This window comes from Acinonyx jubatus, chromosome D4 (genome assembly GCF_027475565.1).
Source record: "Acinonyx jubatus isolate Ajub_Pintada_27869175 chromosome D4, VMU_Ajub_asm_v1.0, whole genome shotgun sequence".
Classification (NCBI taxonomy): Eukaryota; Metazoa; Chordata; class Mammalia; order Carnivora; family Felidae; genus Acinonyx; species Acinonyx jubatus.
In genome coordinates, this window is record NC_069391.1 from 1,324,514 (window position 1) to 1,345,413 (window position 20,900).

Below are 20,900 nucleotides of genomic sequence, written 5' to 3' on the forward strand. Positions count from 1 at the left end.
GCTCGCCTCGAGGCCCAGACGCTGTGCTGGGCTTGGTGCTTCCTCTTGGCTCAGGCTCCCGGCCCAGCCCCGGTCGTACCTCGGACCCCACACACCACACAAAACACCTGCCTCTACTGTTCCGTCTCCAGGGGCCGCCCCTCCTGTAGCTGGGGCGCTGACGGTGCACGGCAGCCGTGGGGCTGGGCGGCGTGCCTTCGCGGCGGTGTCCGCCTGGCCTGGGCAGGAGCAGGGGAGACAATGGGCCCTGTCAGCTGCCGCCTTCCCCCGCGGAGGAGCCTCCTTGGCTCCTGCCCCGCCCGCCCTGGTTGGCGGCCCGCCGCGCCCGGCTGGGAGCAGCTGCCGCCCGCGTCCCCGGCCACAGGCGCACCTGCTCCCCGGCCAGCCTTTGTCCGCACTACCGACGCCTGATTTATTGGCATGTTTTCCCTTGCTGGCCCGGCGTAACCCAGCCTCGTTGGCTAGGATGTGACCCGTCCAGGTGGGTTCTCCCGCAGTCTTCCCACGGAGGTCCCCACTCGGGGGGGGGTGGGGGCGGGGGGCTGGAGAGCAGGGGCCCGTTCACAGGGATATTGTCCCGTGGCTGGAGGGTCTGGGGTGTGCGTCCGGGCAGAGCCTTCTGGTGCCTCTGGGGACGCCCAGCGTCCTGACGAGTTAGGGATTGGTCTGGTGGCAGGGGAGCCCCAGGGACACCCTCTGGGACCACGAAGGCCTCCCTCCCCTCAAGCCAGCAGGGCTCAGAGAGGAAGAGGGTGGTGTGGATGAGGCGGGCTCCCACCCTGCTCTGATGACCAAGCGCCCTCTCTCCAGTACCCACCACCCGCCCGCTCCGTCAGTGGCTGGGAAAGAAAAAAGAGCCTTTTCTCCAAGCGGTGAGCGGTGGCCAGCTCCCGCCTGACAATGGAGGGCATTGATAGGTTGGGGGAGGCGCTGCCTTGCCCCCCCCATCCCCCATCGCTGCACTCCGAGCCCACAGTGCCACTCGGGCCGGGACCAGGCGGTCTGTAACTGGATCCGAGCACCCCCTTCCCCAGCCTCCTGGAGTGTGGCCGTGCCGGGGTGAGGGGACCTGCTCCTGGGGTCTGTCCTTCTCACAGGAGCCGGCCGGCCCCACTGCGCCCTTCTGACCAGGCTGGGCAGGAGCCTCACTCCGCCTGAGTTCCCTCCCTGGGGCCCCGGAGGCGACTTGTTTTCTTTAAGCCAGTTGGTTTGGGACTTTTGGCTTCTGACAACAGATGGTGAGCCCCAGTGGCCATTTCGTGTTGTCCTTGTCCGCCGCACCCAAGCCGTAGCCGCAGAGAAAAGCCCTCAGGGAGACAGATGCCTCCCAGGCATGCAGAGACCCCAGCCCCTCCGACGGCCACCCGACCCATGCAGGCTTGATTCCAGCTCCTGGGTCAGGCAGGGCGGGGGGAAGGCAGTGAGGACGAACAGGCTGCCCTCTGCTGAGGGTGGAGGTCCCCGTGTGACGGGTGGGCTCTGAAAGCGGGGGTGTTTTCATGTTTGGGAGAGCCCCCTCTTCACCCGGGGACCCGAGGTTCCCCGCCAGCCCCCACCTCTGCCAGGGGGAGGAGGCCCCGCCCACCCAGGGCCCAGGACTGTGGGTGCAGCGTCCCGGCTGCCTTCCCAGGCCATGGCAGCCCGGGGGCGGGCCAGGGGCACGTTATGCCTCAGAGGCTTTGCCCCTGGGAAGAACAATGCCTGGCTGGTCCCAGAGCCTTTCCTGAGCTTTTCCCTCGAGTACAAGGCCACAAGGTGACCTCGGTGGGCAATTTGTGGCCCAGGCTCCAGAAGCCGGACCAACAGGTGGCCAAGGGAGGCCCTGTGGTGGGGTGACATGTGCTGAGCCCTGTCCCTGCAAAGAAGGGCTCCTCGTTCATCTGCTCCTGTTGGAGACTGAGCAGTGTGCTGAGGGGCACAGCATAGACCCAGCAGACATGGTGGCCTTCACCCCCATGCTCCCCCTGCTCCCCCCTGCTCCCCAGCCCGGCCGGCTCGCCAAGAGCTCAGGAAGGATGCTCCTCCTGGCGCACCTTGATTTCTCCTGCTGGGAAATGGGTTTGTCTGCTCCCAGCTGATGTTGCCTGGACATCGTGCAGACTTGATGCCAAAGGGGGAGACCGTGTCTGGGCGCTAAGCGTGGGTGGGGGATGGGCTGCCAGCTGTGGTGCTCCCGGCAGGTGAGACCCCGGCGGGAGCCACTCTGCTGTGTCTACAGCCTTATGTCTGTTGATCACGTGGGTATTGAAAGAAGAGAAGCTGGGGGGCGCCTGGGTGACCCAGTCAGTTACCCGTCCGACTTCGGCTCAGGTCACGATCTCGCGGTTCGTGGGTTCGAGCCCTGCGTCGGGCTCCGTGCTGACAGCTCAGGGCCTGGAGCCTGCTTCCGACTCTGTGTCTCCCTCTCTCTCTGACTCTCTCTCTCTCTCAAAAATAAACAAACATTTAAACTTAAAAAAAAAAAAAAAGAAGGCGAAAAGTAAAGCTGGGAACTGGTTTTTTACCCAAATAAGGCACGTTGGTTACAGAACAGCTTGAGGTAGGAAGAGGAGACCAGCCCCCCACACCAAAGGGTCTCGGGGCACCCCCTCCCTGGGAACGGCTGTGGGCCCGTGTGTCCCCTTCTCTGTGGCCATGCAGACGCTCACGAGGGTTTTGCGATCAGGTCCGGCCTCGCGGAGCCTGCTGGTCTCCAGCCCGCTGCCCCAGTTAACATGAGGTGAAATTCACTTAACGTACGGTTCACCACTTGAAGGCGCACGGTGCCACGGCGCTTGGCCCACTCGTGAGGTCGTGCGGCCCCCAGCGCTGTCTGGTCCCGGGACGTGCCGCCCGCGGCGGGGCCCGACAGCGGCTGGCGCTCCCCGGGGACGGTGCGGGGAGCCGGTGGGAGTAACCACTCCGGCCTGTCTGCTGCAGCTGTAGCGGCGCCTTCGCGGGCCGGCGATGCCAGGCGCCCAACCCCTGCCTCAGCGCCCCCTGCAAGAACGCGGGGACGTGCCACGCGGTGGACCACGGCGGCACGGTGGACTACGCCTGCTCCTGCCGCCTGGGCTTCTCCGGGCCCCTCTGCCTGACGCCCCGGGACAACGCCTGCCTCGCCAAGCCCTGCCGCAACGGCGGCACCTGTGACCTGCTCACGCTGACCGAGTACAAGTGCCGCTGCCCCCCGGGCTGGTCAGGTGAGGGCCGCACCCCCCCCCCCGGCCCCGGCCCTCCCCCCACTGCCCGTGTACCGTGACGTGCTGGGAGAAGGCCAGGGCTTTCTGCAGTCTGTGACCCCCGCCCTCGAGTCCCCGGGCCCCTCTCCAGCCCCGACATCCGCTCCGGGAACCCCGGGGCTCCCTGCCTCTGCGAGGAGGGGGCCCTCCGTCTAGTGAGGTCCCCAGGGCCCGCTGGCCCTGCATCAGGAGCCCCGACGGTGAGCTCTCCAGAGAACACGAACTCTGGAGGGGACAGTCTGGGTCCGGTCTCGGGGGCCCCCTGCCCCCGCTGGCCGTGTGTCCCGGGAACCTCGGTCCCCATCTCCAGGAAGATGGCCGTGTCCTGTCGTGGGGTCCCGGCAATTAAAGAGACCGTGCTGACAGGTTTGCGCCAGGCTGGCACCTCCACGGTGCCTGGAAGTTGTCCCTGGACACCGGCGTGACCCCTCCCCCCCCCTCGCCCCCCAGGGAAGATGTGCCAGCAGGCCGACCCGTGTGCCTCCAACCCATGTGCCAACGGCGGCCAGTGCCTGCCCTTCGAGGCCTCGTACATCTGCCGCTGCCCGCCCGGCTTCCACGGCCCCACCTGCAGGCAGGACGTCAACGAGTGCGGCCAGAGCCCCGGGCTCTGTCGCAACGGAGGCACCTGTCACAACGAGGTCGGCTCCTACCGCTGCACCTGCCGCGCCACCCACACCGGCCCCCACTGCGAGCTGCCCTACGTGCCCTGCAGCCCCTCACCCTGCCAGAACGGGGGCACCTGCCGCCCCACGGGGGACACCACCCACGAGTGCGCCTGCCTGCCAGGTACTGCCCCAGGGAGGCCCCGGGGGGGCGGGCCGGGCCGGGGCTCGGAGGACGGTTGTCCCAGCACACACAGGACGGCGGGCGGGTCTGGAAAGGGGGTACCAGTTAGGGGAGCCTGGCACAGGGTCCGGGCATCTCCCTGGTCTCCCACCTTCTCGCTTCTGCCTGGGGGTGGGGTCCGCTGCAGCCACCCAGCACTTGTCCCCCATGCCAGGGACCCGGGGTCCCTGCAGCCCCCAGGGCGGGCTCCTGGCTGGGCCTGGCTGGACGGGCGTATCCTCCCCAGTGCTCCCTCTGCCCCGCGGGTGCCACTGCCCTCATGGCCCCTGACTCTTCACCCTGCTCTGAGCCCCTCACCTTGAATTCCCCAGAGCCATGTGCAAGTTAGGGAACGAGGCGCAGCTGCAGAGACATCCTTGTTTGTGCCTCCCGGGTCTCTTGTTTCCATGTGGTCGGAGCTCACGTCATTGCCCCCCTACTCCGGTGGCCTGGCTGTGGGGGCTGGTGTGGGACATCTGCCCCTGCTGGTCCCCCAGCAGCTCCACTGTCCCTGCTGTAGGGGCTGGTCTTCCCGCTGTAGCTTTTGAGTCAGTTTTGCGGCTGGTGATCTAAAAATAATAACGTTGGCGAGAGGCTTAAAAACCTCCTGGGTCGGTGGGGTTTGGGTCCTGGGCGCGACGGGAGGATTGACCCAGCGGCCCCTGCAAAGGGGAAGCGTTCTGCCTGCCTGTCCGCCACCAAGCCCGGGGCCTCGTCACCGCACCAGCCAGCTTTGTGTGCGGGCTCGAAGGGCACGCGTTTCCCGAGTGTCGCTGGGTGTTCCCCTTGCCCCCTGACCACCCCAGGGCTGCTGGCTGGTCAGCTGTCCCTGGGGGCCAAGAGATAAGCCCACTCGCCAGGCCCGCCCCTGGGTTCTGGGTTCAGATGCCTTTTTGCTGGCTTGGTGACCTCGGGCCTGGGACCTCACATCCAGCCACGTGTCTCAAGAGAAGCCTGCCCTCCAGGGGCCACAGTGAGGGCTGGAGGACGTGGGCTGTGGGGCGACCCGCCAGGGGACACCCTGTTCATGGAGCTGGTGCTGGCTCCCGCTGGGGCCAGCGGGGCGAGAGTCTCCCGGTGAGGGCTCGCCAGGCTTGTGTGCCGCACGGCCCTGTAGGAGACCCTCAGAGGTATTGGGGTGGGGGGCGGGGAGGCGTGCTCAGGCCCCTACAACATACGTGGGAGCCAGAACTCGGGCTCCGGGCTCTGATTTGGGGCACTCCCTCTAAAACACTGTCCACTGTCCACTTCAGCTCTTCTAGACCCCCTGCTTTACCCCCCAGGGCACCGGTGGGGTGGGCGGCCCGAGGGAGGGGATCGGCTCTCCTCGGGCAGGAGACAGGTTCAAAGGCGCCCCGGGAGGGGCATTAATTAGTAACTGGCTGTAGGTTTGGGCTCTTGCCAGGCGCACCTTTGTGGGTTGATGATTGAACCGGCGGGAGTTGAGCGGGTTAATAGGTGACTGGTGTGGAGGCGACGTTGACAGAGGTTGGCCCGGCTTGGCGGGGTGGGGGGAAGCGGGCATCACACCTCTGTTCCGGGGAAACTGAGGGCCGCGTGTCCGCCCTGCCTCCTCTGGGCTTCTGCCTGGAGCCCTCCCCAGCCCCCTGCCTGGAGCCCTCCCCGGCCCCAGCACAGCGCCTCACCTGCACGCAGCACCCGCTTACAGCCGCCCGTGGTTAACTCTGCTACACGGGATTTTTACGACGCCACGTCCAGGATCCCGTGTTCCCAAGTCCCCGTCTGTTCAGCGGGCCCTTTGCACAATGATTCCTCAGAGAGGAACGTGTCACACGTGGGCCCTGGAGTGTGGGGCCTGGTCACAGGGGGACCAGGGGATGGGGCTTGGACCCCGAGGGCCCCAAGGTGGTGGGCGTCCCGGGGCAGACCCTGAGTGGGGGGCGGCAGCTGGTCCAGAGCAGGGTGTCGTGGGTCCAGCCAGGAAGATGCTGGGGCGAGCACAGACGGGCAGGGCCTGACCGGGCTCCTGGCTCCCCCTGCCGCAGGCTTCACCGGCCAGAACTGCGAAGAGAATATCGACGACTGTCCCGGAAACAGCTGCAAGAACGGAGGCACCTGCGTGGACGGCGTGAACACTTACAACTGCCGCTGCCCGCCCGAGTGGACAGGTGCACACGCAGGGGAACGCCCCCCGCCCGACACAGTGCCCGCACGGGGAGCGCGGTCCGGGAAGGGCGGCGTGACCCGGGGCAGCCCCTGCCCGCGACCGGGGGGCCGAGGCCCCCGCCCTGCCATCAGCTCGTCTGTGCGGGTCGCGTGCGGCCCCCCAGGCAGGGCCGCGCCACAGTCGGGTCCCCTGGGCTTCGGCCAAGCTGGGGATGGCGGACAAGTGTGGGCCCCCCAGAGCACCGGTGCCCGCAGCAGAGCGACGGGGCCGCGGCCCGGCCAGGCCGGGGGGCCGGGGGCGGCGGGGATACAGCGGTCCAGGCTGCAGTAGGTGGAGGAGTCTGCCTGGGAAGGCTTCCCGGGGGCGGTGGCCCCCGGGCCCGGTGGTCGAGGCATGACGGGCTGGGCCCCCACAGGCCAGTACTGCACCGAGGACGTAGACGAGTGCCAGCTGATGCCCAACGCCTGCCAGAACGGCGGGACCTGCCACAACACCCACGGCGGCTACAACTGCGTGTGCGTCAACGGCTGGACGGGGGAAGACTGCAGCGAGAACATTGATGACTGTGCCAGCGCCGCCTGCTTCCACGGGGCCACCTGCCACGACCGAGTGGCCTCCTTCTACTGCGAGTGTCCTCATGGCCGCACCGGTGAGCGCCCCGGCCACGGGGGGCGGGGCTGCCCCCGAGGCGGGTCTGGGGGGTGGGGGGTGGGCACAGGGGACGTGGCACCACCTCCCTGGGCTCCCCGGCCCTGCCTGGCGTGTGCAGCCTCGCTCAGGCGCACGGCTGATGGCTTTTGCCAAAGGGACCTTTCTGGAGGGAAGGAGGCCGGGGGTGCCCGGGGCAGGCCTGCTGGTGACGAGCCCCCCAGGGTAGCCTGAGGGTCGTGGGCCCGACGGGGCTGCCGGGCAGCGTGGCCGTGGGAGGCCCGTCCCTGTGGAGCCAGGCGGCGGACCCAGGCCAGGAGAGGCAGTGCCCCGCTGACCGTGGCCGCCCCGCCCAGGTCTGCTTTGCCATCTCAACGACGCCTGCATCAGCAACCCTTGCAACGAGGGCTCCAACTGCGACACCAACCCCGTCAACGGCAAGGCCATCTGCACCTGCCCCTCCGGGTACACGGGCCCGGCCTGCAGCCAGGACGTGGACGAGTGCTCGCTGGGTGCGCCGGGCAAGTCGTGCGGTGGGGGGAGGGGGACTGGGGAGTCTGGGACATCGACTCTGCCCTCAGAGGGTTCCTGGTCTGAGGGGGGAGGCGTGACACACACACACACACACACACACACACACACACACACACACACACACCCCGCCTCCAACAGAGAGGACTGCCAGTCTGATGGGGGAGGCGGGCATGCCCCAGAATGGTCCGGTGGCCGGGGTGCCTGAAGCAGGCTCTCACCGGTGCTGCCCCACCCCGGCCCCTACCAGGCGCCAACCCCTGTGAGCACGCGGGCAAGTGCCTCAACACGCTGGGCTCCTTCGAGTGCCAGTGTCTGCAGGGCTACACGGGCCCGCGCTGCGAGATTGACGTCAACGAGTGCATCTCGAACCCGTGTCAGAATGACGCCACCTGTCTGGACCAGATCGGGGAGTTCCAGTGCATCTGCATGCCGGGTACGTGGAGCCAGCCTCCTGCCTGTCGGGGTGACCCCGCTGCGGTGCCCCTGGCGACCGCTCTGTGCCCCCGGCCTCCTCCGCGCTCGCCCAGGCCAGCCCGCGGGGCACCAGCCCAGAGGGCAGCGCCAGGGCTTGGGGGGCGGGGGGCCCGGGGGGCCAGGTGAGCCGCAGGAGAACAGGTATGGAGGGTGCTGGCCAGTCGCCTCTGCCGGCAGCTGGCGTGGGCGTCAGTCTCTCTGCCCTGAGCTGCGGTGGGGGGTGGCCGCGGCTATTCACGGACCCCTGTGCCCCCTCCCCGCCCCCCGCCCCAGGCTACGAGGGCGTGCACTGTGAGGTCAACACGGACGAGTGCGCCAGCAGCCCCTGCCTCCAGAACGGCCGCTGCCTGGACAAAATCAACGAGTTTCTGTGCGAGTGCCCCACAGGTGAGGCCCGTCCCCAGCAGGGCTGCTGCCCAGCCCCCACCCTCCCTCTGGGGGAGGCGGGCCGGGAGCTCCGACGACCCACTCGGAGGCCTAGCTCAGGTGTGGGCCTGGTCCTACGGGAGCCCCTTGTCCTGTCCTGAGGGGCACCGGGCAGGTCCCCCAGGGACTGGCCTGCAAGGACTTCACTTCGGGAGTGGTCAGGCCAGGCCAGGTCAGGCTGGGCTTAGGGGGAGCCCGGGACCCAGAAATCCTCCCTGCCGCTGGGGCTCCCCTGGGAGCGGGATTATAGTCCCCAGGTCCCCCGGGAGCTTAGGTGGTGAAGAGATGCCAGCCCGGCTCTCTGAGGGCTCGCAGCTGGGAGGGAGTCGGCCTGCCCCGCCCTCCCCACCTCTGCTGGCCTGCAGTAGACACAACAGGAGGGCTCCAGGAGCCCGCGGCGGCCGGAGGGTCTGTAGGTCCAGGACGCCGACACTCGGGAGGCCTGGCAGGTCAGAGCCGTGGGCCTGCAAGGTGTCAGCCGTCCCAGACGCTGAGTGGGGGACCTCGTTCACCGCGGGATGGCTGGGACCATAGTAGCCGGAGTCTGTATGAGAAAAGCCCCTCCTGCAGGGGCAGGGGCAGGAGCTGAAAGGGAGCAAGAGGAGAGGTCAGCAGGGCTACTGAGCCCTGGACGGAGCGTGGCCTGCAGAGGGACTCCCTGCTGTGGCCCGGCACCCATTGCGTCCGACTGCCTCCCTGTCCTCGCCGCAGGCTTCACCGGGCACCTGTGTCAGTATGACGTGGACGAGTGTGCAAGCACGCCTTGCAGGAACGGCGCCAAGTGCCTGGACGGGCCCAACACCTACACCTGCGTGTGCACGGAAGGTGCGGGGCCGGTGGACACAGGGTGGGCAGGCTCCCGGGTCTGGGGAAGGGGCGGGGAGTCCCGTGATGAACGGCACGCTCCCCCCTCTGCCCCGGGAGAGCCGGGCGTGGTTGGGGCCTTTCCGGGAGCAGCCGCCCTGAGTGCCCTTGGCCTTGCCCGGCAGGCTACACGGGGCCGCACTGCGAGGTGGACATTGACGAGTGTGACCCCGATCCTTGCCACTACGGGTCGTGCAAGGATGGCGTTGCCACCTTCACCTGCCTGTGCCGGCCGGGCTACACGGGCCACCACTGCGAGACCAACGTCAACGAGTGTCACAGCCAGCCCTGCCGCCATGGCGGCACCTGTCAGGACCGCGACAACGCCTACCTGTGCCTCTGCCTCAAGGGGACCACAGGTGCCTGGGGGGGGGGTGGGGGGGGTGTGTTGGGGGGACGGTGGGGAGGCCCAGGAGCTGACCTCCGGTGCTGCCCACCGCCAGGACCCAACTGTGAGACCAACCTGGATGACTGTGCCAGCAGCCCCTGTGACTCAGGCACGTGTCTGGACAAGATAGGCGGCTACGAGTGCTCGTGCGAGCCGGGCTACACAGGTGAGCGGCCTGGGGCCTAGGGACCGCTGGGGCTCTGCCCCTCCCAGGCCCCTCAAGCCCTTGCTGCAGGGGCCGAGGTCGAGGCCAGCGACTCAGCCGGGCCCCCAGGTGGGCAGGACGGGGCAGGCCTCCACCCAGGGCCCAGCTCTCCGGCTGCCAGCCTCGGCCCATTGGGGCAGAGACCACGGGAGGCCTGGGGCTCTGACCAGGACCGGGACGGGCACCCTCGAGCCCTTCATCCCTGGTCAGGGCAGACTCCTCTGGGCGTGCGTCCCGTGTCTTCCCCGAAGGCGTCTCTGGGCGGTTGGGCTGACGCCGGCCTTGTCCTCTGGGCCCGGCCGGCTGGCGCTGTGCTCCCATGCGAAGCCCCCGCTTACCCAGGTTACGCCTCGGGAGGACCCGGGGAGAGGAGTTGGGTGTCGTCCCTGGTTCAACAGGGGCGAACTGGGGCTCCGAGGGGCCAGAACTTGCTCACGAAGACCCCCCTGCCCCTTCTTCCGGGGGGGCCCAGCTGTGGGTATCTGAGCCCCCCTCCCCGCTTCCAGGGAGCATGTGCAACGTCAACATCGACGAGTGTGCAGGCAACCCCTGCCACCACGGGGGCACCTGCGAGGACGGCACCAACAGCTTCACCTGCCGCTGCCCCGAGGGCTACCACGGCCCCACGTGCCTGTCCGAGGTCAACGAGTGCAGCAGCAACCCCTGCATCCACGGGGCCTGCCGGGACAGCCTCAACGGGTAGGTGCGGGCGGGAGCTCTGTCCCCGGAGGCTGGCGGGCGAGGGAGAGGCCTGCGCGGAGCCTCGGACAGGCCGGGAGCGGGTGCCCCTCACGGGCAAGGGCGCGCAGGGCCCTCGCCGGCTCCTGGTGTGTGCTCAGCACGGCCACGTGTGGTCACGGGGCCCCGGACGCGCTTGTGGGTCAGCGGCAGCCAGCACGCATGTGTGTGACACCGGGGTCTACCTTGTTCTCCGCCCTGGCTGCTGAAACGGCTCCCATCCCGCGGAGGTGAAAGGGGCACACCTGGGTCTGTGTTGAGGAGGTGGCCAAGGTCGCCTAAGGATGGGGGTCTGGGGGCCAGCAGCGTGGTCACAGTCCCACCCCCACCTCCAAGCAGGAGAGGGGCTGCAGGTGGAGTTCACCAGCCGTGCCTGTGTAACAGAAGAGCGCGAACCGGTGGGGTTCAGAGAGCTCCTGGCTGAGGGCAGCTGGAGGTGCCGGGAGGGTGGTGCCCAGAGCACAGGAGCCCATGCCTCCCCCACACCTTGTCCTGTGCGTCTCAACCCGTGCGGGTTGTTCTAAGGTTGGGCTTGTGTAGCAAACCACTGGCCTAGCGAGCGAAGCCCTTTTCTGACTTCCGGGAGCCGTTCTAGCCAATCTCCGTCCCGAGGAGAGGGTCTTGGGAAACCGGGTATGTGGCTGGTCGGTCAGAAGTACAGGTGACAGCCCGGCCCCCATGATGGGCGTCTGGCGTGGGTGCTGTGTGTGGGCCCAAGCCCTTCTCCCGGGGCGTCCCTCCCAGGAGCGAGTTGTAGGACACCCGGCTGGCGTGGCCCCCGCACGCGTGGCGTCGGCAGGGCGAGGGTGTGGAGCGGAGGCAGAGCTCATCTGGTTCCTGACACCTGCTCCGCACCCAGCGCTGGCCGCGTGGATGGGGCTGTTGGTGCGGGCGGGGACCCCGTACTCTGTGTCCAAGGCCACGTGGTGGGTGAGTGGCAGGTGGCCTTCTGACGACTGCCCGGATGTGGCACGGCCACACCCATGCCGCTCTCTTGGGCGGGGTGGGGGCTGGGGTCCCCCCGTGAAAGGACTCTTGGGTGGGGGTGCCCCCCCCCCCCCCCCCCCGCGTGCCATGAGGCCTGGGGACAGCAGCAGGGCCAGGAGCTTGGGCGCGCTTGAATGGCGCCGTGGTCACCCCTGCAGGTACACGTGTGACTGTGACCCCGGGTGGAGCGGGGCTCACTGCGACATCAACACCAACGAGTGTGAGTCCAACCCCTGCGCCAACGGGGGCGCCTGTAGAGACATGACCAGCGGCTACGTGTGCACCTGCCGCGAGGGCTTCAGTGGTGAGTGGGGCTGGGCAGGGGTGCTGGCGCAGAGCGGGCCCTCGGGGGGCAGTGGGACCGCGGCGCCTCGCTCCTCTCTCCCGCCACAGGCACCCGCTGCCCTCAGGGCAGACCTGCCGGGGTAGGCTCGGCGCGGGGCTCTCCCTCCACCCTAGGGGGCCCCTTCAGAACCTCTGGAGTGATGGGCGCACTCACCACCGGCCCTCCGTCTCCAGGGCCCAATTGCCAAACCAACATCAACGAGTGTGCGTCTAACCCGTGCCTGAACCAGGGCTCGTGCATCGATGATGTGGCCGGCTACACGTGCAACTGCCCCCTGCCCTACACAGGTGAGGGCAGGGCCCGTGGGTGCGGGCCTGCGTGGCACAGTGCGTGCCCGGTGGCTTTCCTGGGGCCGGCCGGGCCTCCTGACTCAGTAGGTACACCCAGAGTTCCGCTCGCCACGTGGAGGCTGAGGGCTGGCCACATTCGGGCCTCATTCCGCAAGTTTCGTTGCCAAAGTCACACACGACTATATAGGACACTGGACAGCGACCTTAATACGAGCGTGTCCCAAGTACTTGGTTTGGTCAGCCTGCCTGGGAGGGGAGGAGATGGGGTGCTCCACAGCAGAGCCACGAGCTAGGCCTGGGCAGCTGGCCTCCACGGCCCAGCGTCCACACTGCGTGGGCCCCTGGGGGCCGGACTGCCCCCCGCCCCCCCAACAACCTTGCTGGCCGGGCTTGAGGGATTCCTTTGACGGCGGGCCCTCTTTGTGTCGGGGAAACAAGGAGCCCTCTGTTAGCGCCGAGCAGAGGCGGGAGGCGTTTCCCTGGCGTCCCAGCGTCTGCCGTTGGCCCGGCCAACGGGATCGCAGGAAATGGTCCCCTCCGTGGAAGAGATTTGCAAAGTGTTAAAAAACAAAAGTCCACAACCACTACTGCCCCTGGGTCCCACTGGGAGTGGGCCGAGGGCGCTGCCGCCGGGGACAGCTTTGGGCCTCCCTGCTGACGAGCCTGGAGGTCCCGAGAGAGCCCTGTCCGGCCAGGCTGGGGGGTGGGGGGGGGTGGGGAGGAGGGGGCCTGTCTCCGTGCTGGTGGCTCCCACCACACGAGGCAGCCTGTGGCCAGAGCTGGGGACCTGGATTTTCTCTCCTGCATTGGTGAGGCAGCTTGTGGCCGGTAGCTGCCCAGGGGCCCCTTGCCTGGGACGCACGAGTCCCTTGCAGACACAGCATCGGAGGCTGGCGGGCCTGGTGGGGAGGAGCCAGCCTGTGCTGACCTGCTTCCCGTCTGCCCACTTCCTGCTTCCCTCTGCACAATTGTCGGAAACTCTGGCGAATTTCCTGCCTGCCTAGGTCACCGTGGAAACAGATAGAAAGAAAGGCCTTGGAAACTCGCACCAGCAGGCCAGGGAGATAATGGGCTACGGGGAAGATAGTGCTTCCTTTCTTCCCCGGGAATCAGCCCCCACGGCCGTAAACAGGAAGGCTGTCCGCTGGGTTTCCATGGAGGAAAGTCGCCCCAGTGTGACCCGCTTCTGGCGAGACTCCCTTCCCTGCACCGGGGTCCTGTACCACAGGTGCTCCCTGACGGGGAGGGGTGCTCGGGGCCGGGGCTCCTCCCCTGCTGTCCGGCCTCTGCTCAGTGGCCTCCGTGACCGGCTGCGGGCTGCCTGTGGCCCCAGAGCCCTTGGGAGGAGCTCTAAGGCCTCCAGGAGACCAGGAGAGGGCGTGAGGCCGGGAGCAGGCACTCCCGAGGGGTTGAGGCCCAGGCCATGTCCTGCGGGGACAGTTTTGGAGCCAAGTATCCCCCCCCCGGTTTGGGTTCTCCGCCAGGAGCTCGCCCATGGTCCCAAGGGCAGCACCACCCTCCGCCCCCCTTCCTGCCCCATGGGGCTGTCAGAGGACTCTGGCGGCTCAGGGGCCGTCAGGGCCTCTGTCGGGAGATGCCATGGGGCATTGGTCCTCTGGGCCAGGCCCCCTGGGTCTCAACGCTGTCCCCCTTGCCCTCAGGAGCCACGTGTGAGGTGGTGCTGGCCCCGTGTGCCCCTGGTCCCTGCAGGAACGGTGGCGAGTGCCAGGAGTCCGAGGACTTCGAGAGCTTCTCGTGTGTCTGTCCTGCAGGCTGGCAAGGTGAGGCCTCCTGGCCCTGCAGCCCTGCCTGGGTTCGCTCCCCTGCGGCGGGAGGTCTGGGGGGCTCCCCGTCTCTGCAGGCTGCAGAGCCACCTGTAGGGGCTCTGGAAGCAGAGATGGGCCTGGCAGGGCCCTTCCCACCCCCAGTTTCTGTCTGCTTGGCCCCAAACTGGGGGAACGCAAGTCAGAGAGCCCCCTTCCTTCCTGGGGTGTCCCCAGGGGACGGTCCCGGGGCAGAGAAGGCTGCCGGAGAGGCCTGGAGGGCGGGGGCTGAACTGTCGGCCCCCTCCTCCTCCCCCAGGACAGACGTGCGAGGTCGACGTCAACGAGTGTGTTAAGAACCCTTGTCGCCACGGCGCCTCCTGCCAGAATACCAACGGCGGCTACCGTTGTCGCTGCCGCGCCGGCTATACGGGGCACGACTGCGAGACGGACGTGGACGACTGCCGACCCAGTGAGTGGCGGGGCCCGCTCGGCCACCTGTCAACGCGCGTGGCCCTGCGGTTTTCTGGGCAGGCGCGGGGCAGGGAGCGGATGGCACCAGGCAGGAGGACCCGCGACGCAGTGCCCGGGGATGTGCCCAGGGCACTGAGCTCAACTAGACGGAATGCTGGGGGGCGCGGGGGGGGGGGGAGGGGGCTGCTGCTGGCAGAGCTGTGGGCCTCGTGTGGACCAGGGGCAGTTCTGGGTGGTTCCAGAAGCCTCCCGAGCCACCACCCCTCCCCGCGGGCTGGGGTAGCTCCTCCCATCGTGCAGCCTTATGGGTCCTTGTCATGACCCAGCAGGGAGCAGGGCTCTCCGCACCCCCCCCCCACCCCGACCCCGGGTCGTAGGACACTGAGGCCCAGACAGGTGTCACCAAGCGGGCAGGGGACACGATGGCGCCAACCTCGTCAGCCTGACAGTTGAGCTTACACATTCTGCCCCTGCCCTGGGGCCTAGGATGGGGGGACGCGGCCCACCCTCAGGCCTGCCTTCTCTCCCCTCCCCCCCCAGACCCGTGCCACAACGGCGGCTCCTGCACGGACGGCGTTAACACGGCTTTCTGCGACTGCCTGCCTGGCTTCCGGGGGGCTTTCTGCGAGGAGGACATCAACGAGTGCGCCAGCAACCCCTGCCACCACGGAGCCAACTGCACCGACTGCGTGGACAGCTACACCTGCACCTGCCCCACGGGCTTCAGCGGCATCCACTGCGAGAACAACACTCCCGACTGCACAGAGAGGCAAGGGCGCCGCACAGGGCAGCAGGCCGCGGGGGCCGGGCACGGCACCTGGCGGCCGGGCGCACCCAGCGGGTGTCCACCTGGCCGGCTCTCCCCACCCACCGCGGCAGACGTCGTGTTCTAAACGAGCCTTTGTCTGCCGACCAGTGTGAGACCCGGGAGCCCGGGGGGTTTCTCCTGGACAACTGGTGTGCCCCCTTCTGTCAGCCTCAACTCTGTGGCCCGCCTTGTTTCGCTTTTTCCCTTGGCTGCCGGGAAGCTCAGCGCTCAGCGTTCTCGCACCCTCCGACACGCTCATCTACGTTGTCCGTGCAGATTCTGGTTCCTTCCTCGTTTTTATGTTAACTACCCCATACCCGTGTGTTTAAAGCTCTTCCCGGCGTGGCTCGTAAAGGAGGCAGAGGAAGCGGGCGTGAGGTGCCGTGAGAGCCTGCGGTCGGTCCCCGGCCCCGTGCTGGGGCCTCCCGGGGCTTCCGTCGGCCTCCCTGAGGCCGTCCGGGCTGCTCGCCACCTGTGGTAGCTGTCGGGCCCGCCGCAGTCTGAGTCCAGGGGAAGCTTCTCGGGCAGGGCCGCACGCCCCCCTCACCCTTCTCCCCTGCTGCTTGCTCGCCTCCAGCTCCTGTTTCAACGGCGGCACCTGCGTGGACGGCATCAGCTCCTTCACCTGTCTCTGTCCGCCTGGCTTCACGGGCAGCTACTGCCAGCACGACGTCAACGAGTGTGATTCTCGGCCCTGCCTGCACGGCGGCACCTGCCAGGACACCTACGGGACCTACAAGTGCACCTGCCCACAGGGCTACACGGGCCTCAACTGCCAGGTGAGCGACGGGCCGCAGGGGCGCCCGCGGCGCGTCGTCACGGCCACCCTGCCCGGCCCCGCCCGTCGGCCTCGCCCGTCGGCCTCGCCGCGCCGCTGGTGGACCGGTGCGGCGAGAGCCGGGCCGGGAGGGCGGGGGTGGCCTTGGTCGCGCGGCTCCTGGGACCCGGCCGGCCGGCCCGAGGCCACGTGCCACCTAGGGAATCGGGTGGGGAACGGGGCCGCGCTCAGCTCGGGAGCAAGGGTTTACGAAGCAAGAGTAAGAAAGAAGCGGGGCAGGAACGTAGCTGAAAGCCAGCGTCTCTCCGGAAAACACGGAAAAGTCCCGAAGCCTCGTCTTTGTTAAAGAGTCTCCCGTGAGATGTGTTACAAGGCTTCCGACAGAGTAGCTTGCTTACAGAGAGGAATCTTCCGACGACAGGCTGCTGGTGCTCGGGATTTGCCGAGGCCCCGAGCACGAGAGCCCCAGCCCCAGGCCGCTCCCGATGGCGGGGGGCGGGGGGGGGGGGTGGCGGCCCAGGGGCCTCAAGTTCCCCGTGTCTGTAGGATGGGCTCACAAGCCCGCGTGGGCGCGAGGTTCTGCGTGTTCCGCACGGCCTCGCGGGGTCAGCCCCGGGAGGGAGCGTAAACACAGGCGACCCCCGCTGTCCCCAGAACCTCGTGCGCTGGTGCGACTCCTCACCGTGTAAGAACGGCGGCAAGTGTTGGCAGACCAACACCCTGTACCGCTGCGAGTGCCACAGCGGCTGGACCGGCCTCTACTGCGATGTGCCCAACGTGTCCTGCGAGGTGGCCGCACGGCGCCGAGGTAACCCCGCGGCCCGGCCCGGCCCAGGGTTCCCCGGCGCCCCCCGGGTGTCCACCCCCTGATGCCAGGAGGTCTGAGGCCCCCTCCCTCTGCTTCCCCCGCCCCCTAGACATCAATGTCACCCACCTGTGCCGGAACGGGGGGCTCTGCATGGACGCGGGCAACACGCACCACTGTCGCTGCCAGGCCGGCTACACGGGCAGCTACTGCGAGGACCAGGTGGACGAGTGCTCGCCCAGCCCCTGCCAGAATGGGGCCACCTGCACCGACTACCCTGGCGGCTACTCCTGCGAGGTGGGGACCCGTCCCGGGGGGCAAGGGGTGCCGGCTGTGAGTGACATTGTGTGGCAGGCCCCGGGCCGCAAGCAGGCCCCGTGGGGAGGACTAAACCCAACTTTACGCAGTCCCAGTAAGGGAGGGCGGTGATAATCAGGGAAGACTGCCTGGTGGAGGCGTCCCGTGGCGGGGAGAGCTGGGAAGAATACCCGGGAATATGGGATGGGGTTTCCGTCTGGGTCCCCTCCCCCAGAGCTCTGTCTCCGGGCTCAGCTGACACCTGCCCTGGGGCCTCCACCTCATGGCCACAGGACACGCTCTGGCCTGAGCTCTGGGCAGTGACTCTCAGCTTATCAGAGTCGGGCTGGGCAAGGGTCTCCCTCTGGGCCGACCGGGTGTGAGGGACTCAAGCCTTCACGGATCAAGAGAGTGGCCTGTGGTGTGGCCCCGTCAGCCTGCACAGCGGGTAGAGGGCCACATCTCAGCCGCCCACCAAGCCACAGGCCCCCACCCCTCGTTTGTTTCCCTGCACAGTGCGTGGCCGGGTACCACGGGGTGAACTGCTCTGAGGAGATCAACGAGTGTCTGTCCCACCCATGCCAAAACGGGGGCACCTGCATCGACCTCATCAACACCTATAAGTGTTCCTGTCCCCGGGGCACACAGGGTAAGGAACAGCCACGCCCCAGGGCTGGGCCCCAGGGGAAAGTGGGCAGGCCGGGCCCTGGCCGGAAGCACCCTAGGCCCAGCGCAAGCTTCCGCTCTGCCTTGTGGGGGCAGAAGGCAGGTGCAGGGCTGACCGAGCGAGCGGTGGGGGGGGGCCCAGCCGGGCTGCTGGCACGGGGCCGCGAGTCCGGGGTGCGGCCCTGTCGCCAGCGTCCTCTCTCCTGAGCGTCTGTGTGGTCCCATCCTGACCGTTTGCCCAGGGGAGCGCCCCGAGGAGGGAGCCGGGCCGGCCCGTGGCCCGCTCAGGCCCCCGACGGCGTCCGCACTTCTGTAGGTGTGCACTGTGAGGTCAACGTGGACGACTGCAGTCCCCTCGTCGACCCCGTCTCCCGGGGCCCCAAGTGCTTTAACAACGGCACCTGCGTGGACCAGGTGGGCGGCTACAGCTGCACCTGCCCACCCGGCTTCGTGGGCGAGCGCTGTGAGGGAGACGTGAACGAGTGCCTGTCCAACCCCTGTGACGCCCGTGGCACCCAGAACTGCGTGCAGCGCGTCAACGACTTCTACTGCGAGTGCCGTGCGGGCCATACTGGTGGGTGCCGCGGCAAGGTGGGGCGGAGGCCGCGGGGGCCGGGCAGGCCCCTCACGCCTGCTCTCGTCCCCAGGACGCCGCTGTGAGTCGGTCATCAACGGCTGTAAGGGCAGGCCCTGCCAGAACGGGGGCACTTGCGCCGTGGCCTCCAACACTGCCCGCGGGTTCATCTGCAAGTGCCCGGCGGTAGGTGCAGCCGTGGGGGCTCCTTGGTCCGCGGGTGGCGGGAGGGTACCCCCTGGATGCCTCCACACACCATGCTCCAGAGGGCGGGGCTTGGTTGGAGCCAGGCTTAGCCTCCCTCGATACCGAGAGCGAGCGTTTTCAAAGTAGTGTCAGCTTTACACAAAGACTGTGCAGGGACTGGCCACGCCCCTTTGCACACACCCAACTTCCTGTTTTAGCATCTTGACTTCTCCTGGTAGGGGTTATGGTGGAGGAGCCAACACCGGGAGGAGCCGGAGCTGAACCTTCAGGGTCGCTCCTGGCGCGGGCATGCTTTGGGCCCTGACATGCAGTGTCACACCCCCGCCGGTGCGGAGCCCCGCTGGGTTCCTCGGCACCCCGCGCATCCTCTCCCCTCCCGGGACGGGTTGTGGTGGGCCCTCTCCCAGGCGAGGGGGGGGCGGAGAGGCAGCGGCATCGCCGGGCGGGCAGGGGCCCCCCTGACGCGTGCCCGCGGCTGCCTGTCCCCGCAGGGCTTCGAGGGCGCCACGTGCGAGAACGACGCGCGTGCCTGCGGGAGCCTGCGCTGCCTCAACGGCGGCACGTGCATCTCAGGCCCGCGCAGCCCCACCTGCCTGTGCCTGGGCCCCTTCACGGGCCCCGAGTGTCAGTTCCCGGCCGGCAGCCCCTGCGTGGGCGGCAACCCCTGCTACAACCAGGGCAGCTGCGAGCCGGTGCCCGAGAGCCCCTTCTACCGCTGCCTGTGCCCCGCCAAGTTCAACGGGCTCCTGTGCCACATCCTGGACTACAGCTTCGGGGGCGGCCTGGGCGTCGACATCCCCCCGCCGCAGATCGAGGAGGCGTGCGAGCTGCCCGAGTGCCGCGAGGAGGCGGGCAACAAGGTGTGCAGCCTGGGCTGCAACAACCACGCGTGCGGCTGGGACGGCGGCGACTGCTCCCTCAACTTCAACGACCCCTGGCAGAACTGCTCGCAGTCGCTGCAGTGCTGGAAGTACTTCAGCGACGGCCGCTGCGACAGCCAGTGCAACTCGGCCGGCTGCCTGTTCGACGGCTTCGACTGCCAGCGCGCGGACGGCCAGTGCAAGTGAGGCAGCGTGGGGGGCGGGGCGCCCGGGGGGAGGGGCCTGGGGCGTGGGCGGGACTCAGGCAGGGCGCCGGAGGGGGGGGCAGTGGGGGGCGGGGTTCAGGCGGGACGTGGCGGGGAGGGGGGGCAGGTAGGGAGCGGGTGGGGCTCAGGCAGGGAGCCGGGGGCGGGAGGCCGGGCCAGGGGCGCGTGGGCGGGGCCCGGCGGCGGCCGCCTGAGCGCCCCTGCGCCTGCAGCCCCCTGTACGACCAGTACTGCAAGGACCACTTCGGTGACGGGCACTGCGACCAGGGCTGCAACAGCGCGGAGTGCGAGTGGGACGGGCTGGATTGCGCGGAGCACGTGCCCGAGCGGCTGGCGGCCGGCGCGCTGGTGCTGGTGGTGCTGACGCCGCCCGCGCAGCTGCGCAACAACTCCCTGCACTTCCTGCGGGAGCTCAGCCGCCTGCTGCACACCAACGTGGTCTTCAAGCGCGACGCGCACGGCCAGCCCATGGTCTTCCCCTACTACGGCCGCGAGGAGGAGCTGCGCAAACACCCCATCAAGCGCGCCGTGGACGGCTGGGCCGCGCCCGGGGCCCTGCTCGACCGGGTGGAGGCCGCCCTGCTCCCGGGCGGCGGGGCCGGCCGCCGGCGCCGGGAGCTGGACCCCATGGACATCCGCGGGTGAGTGCGTGCGTGCGGGGGAGTGCGCCGCCTCGCGGCCTGCGGGTGAAGGAGACCGAGGGTCCCGCGAGTCCAGGACTGATAGGGCCCCGCGCAGGCGGCGTTCCTGCCGGAGCTGCTGACCACCCCTCCCCCCCCCCAGCCGGTGTTCCAGCGCTGGGGTCAGCTCTCAGAGGGGAACCAGACCCCTGAGGCCTCTGTCCTTCTGAGATGGGGGAGAGGGTGCTTGTGGCTCCCAAGGGGACAGCGGAGGGTTGCAGGGCCAGGTGGGAGAGCGCTTTGAGGGGTGTCTGGGGAGCACCTGCCGTGGGCTGGGCTTGCTGGGCTGGAGACAGAGCACACTGCCCCCACCCCCCAGGTCATTCTGTACAGACCTGGCTCCCTGCAACCCCAGACCGCCCTCCCATTCTGGGAGCACCTCCCCCTTTCGGGACCACGCCTGAGCCAGAGGGGTAAACTGGGCGGCTACAGGGCATACACCTGCGGTCTGAGCCCCCTGACCTGCGTGTCCCCCCAGATCCATCGTCTACCTGGAGATTGACAACCGGCAGTGTGTCCAGTCGTCCTCACAATGCTTCCAGAGCGCCACGGACGTGGCCGCCTTCCTGGGCGCCCTCGCCTCGCTGGGCAGCCTTAACATCCCCTACAAGATCGAGGCCGTGCAGAGTGAGTGGCCCACCCCAGCCGTGCTCCCTTGGGGACAGTTTGCTGGCTTCTAGGAAG

At 68.5% G+C, this 20,900-nt stretch overlaps 1 protein-coding gene across 2 annotated transcripts in view; it reads left to right on the forward strand.

The window, feature by feature from the left end:
- NOTCH1 (notch receptor 1) overlaps positions 1-20,900 on the forward strand; it is a 44,261-nt gene that overhangs the window by 15,458 nt on the left and 7,903 nt on the right. For both annotated transcript variants that reach the window (XM_027051716.2, XM_053204357.1), the window contains 25 exons: positions 2,920-3,182; positions 3,672-4,010; positions 6,056-6,178; positions 6,593-6,826; positions 7,182-7,337; positions 7,607-7,792; positions 8,107-8,220; positions 8,971-9,084; positions 9,249-9,482; positions 9,567-9,677; positions 10,223-10,415; positions 11,600-11,745; positions 11,961-12,074; positions 13,739-13,858; positions 14,160-14,312; positions 14,855-15,083; positions 15,700-15,901; positions 16,555-16,708; positions 16,818-17,002; positions 17,519-17,651; positions 17,985-18,242; positions 18,316-18,428; positions 18,941-19,512; positions 19,749-20,177; positions 20,695-20,843. In XM_027051716.2, the coding sequence (XP_026907517.1) occupies positions 2,920-3,182; positions 3,672-4,010; positions 6,056-6,178; positions 6,593-6,826; positions 7,182-7,337; positions 7,607-7,792; positions 8,107-8,220; positions 8,971-9,084; positions 9,249-9,482; positions 9,567-9,677; positions 10,223-10,415; positions 11,600-11,745; positions 11,961-12,074; positions 13,739-13,858; positions 14,160-14,312; positions 14,855-15,083; positions 15,700-15,901; positions 16,555-16,708; positions 16,818-17,002; positions 17,519-17,651; positions 17,985-18,242; positions 18,316-18,428; positions 18,941-19,512; positions 19,749-20,177; positions 20,695-20,843 (5,024 nt within the window). The remainder of the gene's footprint in view (positions 1-2,919; positions 3,183-3,671; positions 4,011-6,055; positions 6,179-6,592; positions 6,827-7,181; positions 7,338-7,606; positions 7,793-8,106; positions 8,221-8,970; positions 9,085-9,248; positions 9,483-9,566; positions 9,678-10,222; positions 10,416-11,599; positions 11,746-11,960; positions 12,075-13,738; positions 13,859-14,159; positions 14,313-14,854; positions 15,084-15,699; positions 15,902-16,554; positions 16,709-16,817; positions 17,003-17,518; positions 17,652-17,984; positions 18,243-18,315; positions 18,429-18,940; positions 19,513-19,748; positions 20,178-20,694; positions 20,844-20,900) is intronic.